Raw genomic sequence first — 9,737 nt, 5'->3', positions numbered from 1 at the left:
TAATAAATCGGTGGAATATCTGCTGTATGACTCTGTGACTTTGTGTTTTCACTGTGTGATGATGAATAATGACGAGGTCAATAAAAGCAGGACTGACAGGTGTTTAACATTTAATGCTTTTAATTTGAAAAATGTAATGAACGTTAATATTTCTGGGACCAACTTTTGTTCTGTGTGCAGGTCACTCGTTATTCTGCTGTGGTTGTTTTAAAGTGCTTTATAAATAAAGGTGATGATGAATAAACAAACAAACATAACTTTACTGTTGTGTTTTTGTTCCATTGTTAAATATTTAGATATATTTTAGGAAGCATAAAACAAATGTTACAGAGTTTTAATGCTTCTGTATTTTTATTCTCTATAACTAATAAAGTGAAATCGATGAGTTTCTGTCCTGAACATCTTCTGAGGTATTTTAATGGCGCGTTTCTTTGACACTACTTCATTCTAGTCGTTGCTTTTTACCCTAGTACAGATATTTTACACACGGAGTTATTTTGGGAAATATTTTTTAGAATAAAGACTTAAAGTGATAATAAATCTTTTTTTAAGTCAGAGCTGGCTGTGTTTGCAGTCATTCATTGAACTTAATATTTATGGATGCATTTTGCACTTCTGTCTTGCACAACGTCTGTCTTACTTGTGTCTGTTTTAACTTTAAATTTAGATTTTACTTTAGTTTCTATATAATGCTATATAATGATGTGCTACGTCAGCGGTCTCCAACCTTTTTTGCGCCACGGACCGGTTTATGCCTGACAATATTTTCACGGACTGGCCTTTAAGGTGTCGCGGATAAATACAACAGAGTAAAACTAGTACCGGTACCGAAAAACAGAAGATTTATTCATAACACACGTGAAAAGACCCAGGAAAACAGAGTTAACGATCAAAACGATAACAAAATAACTCTGAAAACCGATAAAAACCCTGAAAACCAGACATTTCACACCTGAGCCTCAGCTCTCGCGGCCCGGTACCAAACGACTCACGGACCGGTACCGGTCCGAGGCCCGGGGGTTGGGGACCGCTGTACTACGTGATTGCTAGCGACACAGCTATGTTAGCATAGCATTAGCACAGTGAAGCTGGAGGATGAACGCTAACTTTTTTCCACTAAAAGTTAACGTTAAGGTTCCTGATGGTTAGAGACAAATGTAATCGCATGGCAGGATGCTGTAAACAGACCAAACTTCAGTCAGGAGAACAACTGAGATAATCCATCCACAATACGAGGTTAGTCATTCATATACTGCTGCTGGGCTATAGTTACATCGTAAGGGTTTAAAAACTGAGCTTTAAAATGAACAGTGATGATAAAAACCGTGAGAGGCCGACAGGGATCACTGACTGTTTTTAGGGGCTTGTTCAGATTAAATAGAACAAGATACAAAACATTAAAACAAGTTAAAAACACAACAGCCTTAATAAACAGAGGGTAGTTTGTACCTGGAGGCAGGATTCATACGTCATCACGTAAAGATAAAAACGAGTCAATAAGGGACAAACATGCAGCTCTGTCAGAGCAGAGGAGGGAGCTGAAAATGTGACGTCGGGAGATGAAGCGCAGGTGATGTCACCTGGAGGGAGTGGCTGGAGCAGGAGGACTCTGTGGTGCTGTTTCCTTTTTGCTCCCAGGAGGAGCTGGTGCAGTTGTTCCTGAGGTAAAGGTGCTTCTGAAGAGTATAGAGTGAAAACAAGACAACGTCCAGCCTTTGCAGCTGTGCCGAGAGCTGCACCTCCCAGCTCTTTATTCATGAGTCATGTTCAAGCCAACAAACACACACACTGACAGAAGCTCCGTGCACATGCTTATATTACACTTTCAGATTAGACACGACGAGCTGCGCGCTTGTTCTGTACATCCAGTAACATGAGCCTTCATATTGTTTCAGAAGGAGAACAAGAGCATAGGATAAAATCTCGTTTCTCAGGTTACCACGTTTATGTGTTTACTTTTGTGCCATGTTGTTCTGAAAATGAAATTAAAAGGTGTCACATTTACAGAGTTCATGATGTGTGCTGTAATCTGGCAGTCCCCTCTGAAGCGTGTCAGCCTTTCTTTCTTTCATCGCTCTCGTCTCTTGTCCCTGTTGACTCCGTCCTCGTCACTTCCGCTTGTCCTCCTCTGTTCTCCCTCTCCTCCTTCCATCCACTCCCCGTCTGTCCATCTTTTCCTCCCAAAGCGGAAACCAAACCCTCCCTTCTCACGGCTGACAGCTTGGAGTCCTCCCGCAATGGAGGTCAGAGCATCGTTCCTCTTCCACCCGTCCTCCCCCTCTCCCCCCTCCTGGTAGTGCATTCTCTCCAGAGAGTGACCCCCAGGGAAGGGCGACAACGGCTGGGCCATCAGGTCTCCTCTCTGGGCCTGCAGCAGAGCTGCTTCTTCCCACGACTGGTCATCCTCCTCACCTGGCTGGATGTCTCGAGGCCACTCGGCCCAGGCTTCACTCCGGACGTCCCCCGGCTCTTCCAGAGCAGCCTGGAGGTGCAGCAGGGTGGACTCCAGCTCAGATCCACCCACTGTGGGCAGGAGGGCGGTGGGAGGATAAGGGTATGATGTGACGGGGTGTGGGATGGAGGAGAGGAGGGCGAAGGAGAGGAGGGCGAGCTGCGAGGCACCAGGATGAAAAGAAAGTCTCATCTGGAAACAGAAACAGACTTTTATCAGCAGGTTACTGATGTGTTTATTAGCTTTGATCAGCTGATGATAACGGTCGAGAGAGGAACTGAAATATTATTAAACAAAGGGTAAAAATACTGCATTTGAAGTAAAAACCAAAAGAAAAAAACTGTGAACATTATTATTGAGTTTGTCTCATCACACACACAAACCCTGAATCTGCCTCCGCCCAGTAAACAGGAAGTGCTGTCAGTAACCAGATAGAATAATGAATATTTGTACGGAGATAAACAACGTTTAGAGAAACTTCTTCAATCTGACGAGTTTTATTTTTTCAGCAGACACATATTCAGTACTTAAGTAGAAGTACAGATACCAGTGTTAAAAATACTGCAGTATAAGTCAAAGTACTGATTATACTGCAGTATTCAAGTAAAAAAAAAACAATATCAGTGGAAATAAAACCTTTAAATCAGTTTAAATTTTAATTGTAATGAAAGAACACGAGCAGAGAAAAAGATAAAACAGCAGCTGTTTTACATGGTAGACGCCGACTCCGCCTGTAACCTCCACCACAGTGCAGCAAACTAACCCTGCAGTTTTAAGTGACTCAGTTTGTTCAGCAGCAGCTTTCACCCTGTGAAAAACATCATGTCACACAGATTTAGCAACATGAGCATCCTTCCTTTAACTCTAAGCTCCCTGTCTTTTCTCCCCCTGAAATAAGCAGCTGCAGCACACTGTGAGACAAACACACAGTTTGTGTGTTTGCTGATGTTTGTTGAGCTCATAGAAACGCTGCCTTTCAAATTACCTGACACTTTAAAAACGTCACTCCCTTCACGCTCGCTCCTCTTCTGTAGAGCGAGCTGGATGCTGAAGTACCAGCAGTGGTTAAATATGGATAAATAAAAACTTTAACCCCTGACTGTGGCCCACAGCTGTTCCTCGTTCATCTCATCTTACCTGGTGATTAACAAACAAACAGGATTTCCTCTCATGTGTTTCTGTTTAGGCTCAATTCAGTTTGATACGTAAAACATCAGCAGTAGAAAATACATTTTGTTTAAAAAACGTAGGGAGTAAAAGTAAAAAGTAGCCAGAAAAAAGTACTCAATTAAAGTTCAGATACCTGAAAATTCTACTTAAGTACAGTAACAAAGTAACTATATTTGCACATGTGAAAAAGGCTTCTTCCTGTTTGTCTTTCACAATAAAAGCCTTCAACATACCATGGTGAGCTCACAGTAGAGAGAGATCTCGCTCACAGCTCAGTTTGTGTCTGAGATAAACTCCAACCTTTGGTTTTAATAGTTTTGATATATTTCTAATATTTCAGTAACCTGCATGAAAAGTTCTAAACTGACTGAAACGCTGTTTCTCGAATTAATCTGGAAATAATTCACTGAAAACACCAACGAAGAAGACACACAGCAGAAACCTGCAGCCGTCTCTTACCTTGCTCCGTGTGCGATGACCTGCTCTATCTCCTCGAAGAATCTCCACATCTGACCTTTTTAAAAACTGCCCGCTCTCCTCTGCCGCCCCGCCGTCGCCCATTGGTCACTCGGCCCTGTGACGCATGAGAAGGCGAGCGCCGACCACGATAACCTTCATACTTTCTTCTGAGAAACGATGACCCACTTCATCACAGAGGCCCAGCGAGTCATGGCAATTATCGCCGTTTGATTGTTGAGGGTGACTCATTAGGACATTTCTGAGGACGGCGAGGGATTCCTTCCTTATACCGCCGCTCGTTATGAATGTCAGCTCGCTGGGGAAACACAGACACACCTGAAAGAATGTCATTCATGATGAGGAATCGTCTCTGTGACGGATCCAGACCTCAGACCGAATGATGCTGCGCTCAAATTACTGCCAATTATGTGACCACAGATCTGCTGAGAATTGATTTCTGAGAAAAATGCTTCACCTCCGGCCTTTTAATGATTGAAAGAAGAAAGTCTGTCACTGTTTCCATCACATGCACTCGTTAAGTAGTTCGAGGAACACGAGGAAGTCGATCGTTCATTAGAAAAACAGTGAATGTGATCAGGATGTGATGCCAACGAATGGTAAAAATGAAATATGCCGTTTCAGATCATACAGGCGAGGTCATGGTGGTGTCCTGTTCCTACCATGAGCCTCTCGTCAGTGAGAGCAGAGCATGAAACTCAACAAGCTCTTAGGTTCATGCTAAACAGACAAACAACTCGACACGTCACAGGAAAAACATGAAAGCTGGATTTTAACAATATATTTATTATCAACCTCACAAATCCGACAGCTCGTCACAGTTTGAACGCCGTCTACATGTATTTACTGTGTTTTCACTGACTAACAGTAATGTGGACCAAAAGCATCAGCGCTAACTTCTCCACCTCCTGCCTCCCCAAAGTCACCGTGGACCTCCAGGGTGGACATGCACCCCGGTGCGCTCTGGGAGTCGTAGTCCGGGAAGAAGTCGGGGCTTTGCAGCAGCTCCTGGGAGGGGTGGCTGATGACCTGCTCGCTGAGCGGGGAGGTGAGCAGGGACAGCTGCAGCTGGTCGATGGTGCTGGTGGGAAAAGGCTGCGATCGGTCCGGCGGGGAGCAGGTCGGGGATGAGGGACTGGTTGCCATGGTGGCAGCTCTCGGAAGAGCAGAGGGCGAGTTGACCTGAGAGTCATCGGAGAGAAGGGAACGGCGGAGTTTGGCCCGAGCGTTCTGAAACCACACCTGAGGGACAACGAGAGGGACAAGAAGACGTTTGTCACTCAGCCCACAATCCACAGTAAACCACACCATTTCCATTCATCTCAGGACAAAGGGCCCACGTGAGTGGAAGCATCCCACCTCTCCCACACCACAGCTGTGTACCTGCACATGATTACAGTCTATCTGCATCTCCGTGCTTGTTTTACATCTCTGCAAACAGAACAGCTGCAGACACACAAAATAACAACAAACAAACAAAAAGGAGGAAAATTGCATGAAAATGTGCAAAAACTCAAAGATGGCACAAATCTATGAAATGTCTCTAAAAGGTCTGAAGAACAACCAGAAAGAGATAAATGTGTGTGCAGCAGAAGAAAACCCCACGGCTCTGTCGGGGCTGAGAAATGAAACCAGACAGGAAGTGACTAAACCTGCACTTCCTCTAATGACCAGAGGCGGCCCGCTCCAGAAGCCTGTGCTCAAACCTACAGCAGAAATAAAGACGGTGCAAAGCTTCATCGTTTATCAGAACTGTGTGAGTCAGTGTTCATCTTCAACCCTGTGCGTGTGAGGATCTTTGACTTTTACACTGCTGAGCCAATAAGAATGCGGCGTTTCATTTTAAACGGAGGCCTCGAAGGAGCCCGTCCTTCCAGACGTTTGTACCTGCAGGACTCTCTTGGGCAGGCCGGTCTTGTGTGCGAGGCAGGTCCAGTCTTTACCGTCGGGGTTGTGTTTCTGGGCAAAGTACGACTCCAACGCTCTGAGCTGCTCGCTGCGGAAGCACGTCCTGATTCGCTTGGTCCTCCGGGGGATCCGCCCACCTGCCGCCCTGTCGTCCGATCGTGGCTCTGGACTGCTGACAGACTCCTCCCCCTCACCTGACACCTGGGCTGAATTCGGCCCCGACCAACAAAGCAGAACAAAACTTTCATTCAAAATGAACTTTAGAGAAGTTTGACTGAGAAAAGGATTTGAACATTTTATTACATAATGACTAAACTGCATTTTAAATCACGTTTGATGGTTTCATGATAATAAATATTAATAACTGTCTTCACCCTGGCCTCCGTAGCGCTCTCATAGTGACTGTATCAGGACTACGGAGCAGCGAAGCGTAAATGCCGGCTTTTATAAAGAATCTGTTATTCTGACCTCTGTTTGATCCTCAACTCGTCCAGATCTCGTCGTTAGTACTTTAAGCTGTTTGATGACCGACTTTAATATCCGGGGGGGGGGGGGGTTAAATGGACGTTAAAGGCTTGTGCGACCTGCAGGTAAGTGGTCAGATTGAAGTCGTCCCAGGTACAAATCTAACCTGTCCTGAAACGTGACTGAATATGTCGTTTAGTTGGAAACATCATCTTAGTTTCGGTGGTCAGAGCGTAAAACTGCAAACATAAAATCAACAGTGAGAGCTGGAAGGTTGCTGACTCCACACCAACATTTTCCTCCATGGACGTGAAACTTCCGTCGCCGTGTTTTCATGATATTTCTGCTCCAGTTAACTCGGCATCACGAGCAGGTCATCTATCAGGAGGTTGGTAGTTTGATCCCGGGCTGGTTTCCCGCTGATGTGAATGTTAGGAAAGGCTTAGATGAGGAAAAGCTGCTGGTGTGAGCAGGTGACTGTTGTGTTGCTCTGCACACAGTGTGGTTCGGTGCTCAGGCTGTGACACAAACACTGCATCAGTTTTCACTCCTTCTCTCACTGTTTGGCAGTAAACGTGACGACTCCATGAGTGACAGGATTGTTTCATCAGAGCGGGAGCGTCACTCCCACAGTGGGAGTGGGAGTGACTGCAATACTTAAAGCTCCATGAGTGAGAACGGGCTCATCATCATGTGTGAAGTGAGTGGAGGACTTCCCAGCTGGGAGCAACATCTCCAAATGCTGCTCGGAGCTGATTTAAAGTGATTAAAGTCGAGTGGTCGGAACTTCCTGTATTTGACATTTAAATCCAAACAGAGTGGGAGAGCTCGACAAGATAAAACAAATAAGATGCCCACAAAGGCCCCAGAAGTTCTTCACACTCACCATCTAGATGCTGTTTGGGCTGCAGGTCGGGGGGGGGCTGCACGCCCCCGTCACTCTGATAGTGAGACTGACAGTAGAGGTTGGCGCCCTGCATGCAGTACAAGTTCCCCGGCATTAATTTCACGTCACACTCCTGCAACACATCGGACAGACCGTCTGCATCTATTCAGAGTTCTTTAACCTGAAAATAATAAGACGAAGCGTGAAGGCTGACCTGGCAGGAGAAGCAGTGAGGATGGAAAGTCAGCTCACCAGACCTCATGACCAAATCAGAAGCTGGGATTGGCTGGAAGCAGCGAGCACACTGACCGCCTCCAAACATCCTGAGCGGGAGGAGAAAGCACACCAGAGTCAGAAAGGTGAAAAACAGGAAGCAATGGAAGGCGAGACCTCGCAGACCTGCAGTAGTCCTGCTGGCAGTAGATGTTTCCGTCCCTCCAGTACAGCGACGGGTGCGTCTGCAGCTCGCACTGACACTGGCTGCAGCGCAGACAGGGGTTGTGCCACACCCTCCCCGCAGCCAACAGGAAGAAGCGGTCAAGCAGCTGCTCGCCACATCCGGCACACGTCACTGGCTCCTGGATGGACACAGCTGTTGGAGCCTGAGCCTGACAGACGGATTCAATGTCAGTGAACATTTACTGATAACAGTGATGTCACATCTGGATCAGAGAAAATGTGATTGCACAGTTACTGAGCAGGAGGCCGACAAACACCTGAATATTCTCCCAACTGCTTTTAACTGTAAGCAGATTATGACTGTTTTTGTATCAGATTCAGCAACAAAATGTTCTTTATTCACTGATTAATGTTATTTTAAATGAACCAGAGCAGTACAGATGCTGTGTTTTGGTTTTTATCTACCAGGGAGTGTTTTTATCCAGAAAACAGCTGTTAGATGAGTGAAATCAGACCATGTGTGTAAAAGGAAATCATAACTTTTGACTGATCGGCCGTCAGCAACAACATGACAGTTGACGTGTCAACAGACAGTCGAGTACAAGTAAAATATAAAAACTAATGTTGTATAAAACAAGAATAAAAATATAATAATACAATAATAATACTAATAAATATTACTATCAATAATATTATATTATTTTTATATAATTGAATAATTAAATATAATATTCACGTTATTTGCAGCAGCGCTCTCCTCTGCGCCGCCGCCCAGCTCCGCCCCCTCCACCTCGTCACCAAGGTCACTGCCGTACAACAGGTCGTCGAGGGCTCGGTCATCTGGCGACATCATGACTGAGAAGCAGAGGAGGCGTCATCAGAGCGATGAAAACCTCAGTGAAGGTCGCGACCAACAAGCAGAGTCCCAAACATCGAGTCAGCCGTTTCTATTCGTTTCTATTCGTTTCTATTCGTTTCTATTCGTTTCTACTCATCCTTACGTCTCTTTGAAAAATGTATCACATGTTTTTAAGGCTTCATTTTGTCCTTTGGGTTCTTTATGTCATCATCATTTACAGTTTTTGCTACCAACAGGACAATAGAAGATATGAATTCAATGAGAAAGTGGTGGAAATGCGAACATTACTGCAGCTCTTATTTGCGATGCAGGTGGATGGAGGAGATGGAGCGAGCTTACCTGTGCTGTTCAGAAGCTTCTGGTTGGTTTTCCACTGAGCGTGCTCTGTGCGAACCCTCTCCAAACCCTTTAAGAAGAAGGACCAGGTTCGTTCTGCTGAAGCCACAAACGCCGCTCTGCTTGAACAAAAACGCTCCTCAGTCTCAGCCTCTTCCTCCAGGCAGTGGACCACCTGAGCGCCCTCAGCCCTCCAGGTGTCTCTGCAGCCACCTGTCTCGTGGTTTTGGGACTGGTTTCCCTTCACATGAGACCTGCCTCCACCTCGTTCTCAGCCAATCGCTTTGCCCGCCTCTGATCACTGGTCTGTCCCCAGTGACGCCCCGGACACACACCTGTAAACAAGCAGGCTCAGAGGACAGGTGAGATCCACTGTGATTGGTTTCCTGGTGAGCAGAAGGGTGGGAGGGTGGGAGCTGCACCCTGGGGACCAATTAAAAAACAAAAGGTTTTTAAAAGCACATCTGGGAGCTGAGGTGAAGAATGAAAAGACACCTCAATGCTTCAGCTGAACATGGACTCAACTGGCAACAAACACGAGACATTTTCTCCACAGTTGAAAGAATCATTCATGTCCTAAACATGAACGTACGCTTATCTTAGACTGCCCTACAATCACAGGGCTCCATCACGTGAACGGTCTAAGGCTTATGAAAGGGTGATTTTATTGGGTGTACTTGTTGCTAACAAAGAGATCAAGCTTCTAAAGTCACCGAACCTTTCACCAGAATGTGAACAACACACAACATTTATGGGACACAGGCGGTGAGGTGACCTGAGGCCAT

The 9,737-nt window shown here is 45.7% G+C and overlaps 2 protein-coding genes across 2 annotated transcripts; both read right to left on the bottom strand.

Moving 5' to 3' along the window:
- Positions 1-2,068: 2,068 nt before the first annotated feature.
- qrfp (pyroglutamylated RFamide peptide) lies at positions 2,069-2,644 on the bottom strand. Its single transcript, XM_085395210.1, has one exon. The coding sequence runs from the start codon at positions 2,642-2,644 to the stop codon at positions 2,069-2,071; it is 576 nt and encodes a 191-aa protein (XP_085251336.1).
- Positions 2,645-4,960: 2,316 nt separating this feature from the next.
- On the bottom strand, positions 4,961-9,124 carry LOC146643040 (LIM/homeobox protein Awh-like). The gene is made up of 7 exons (XM_085396810.1): positions 8,956-9,124; positions 8,494-8,612; positions 7,758-7,966; positions 7,573-7,681; positions 7,359-7,491; positions 5,987-6,213; positions 4,961-5,341 (listed from the first exon to the last, which is right to left on the bottom strand). The coding sequence occupies exons 2-7, from the start codon at positions 8,608-8,610 to the stop codon at positions 4,961-4,963; spliced, it is 1,176 nt and encodes a 391-aa protein (XP_085252936.1). The 5' UTR covers positions 8,611-8,612; positions 8,956-9,124.
- Between the last annotated feature and the right edge of the window lie 613 nt (positions 9,125-9,737).

This window comes from Rhamphochromis longiceps, linkage group LG22, assembly GCF_057381845.1.
Source record: "Rhamphochromis longiceps isolate RC_006_pf linkage group LG22, R_longiceps_female_GT1.1, whole genome shotgun sequence".
Taxonomy (NCBI): Eukaryota; Metazoa; Chordata; class Actinopteri; order Cichliformes; family Cichlidae; genus Rhamphochromis; species Rhamphochromis longiceps.
This window is presented reverse-complemented; position numbering and strand designations above follow the sequence as displayed.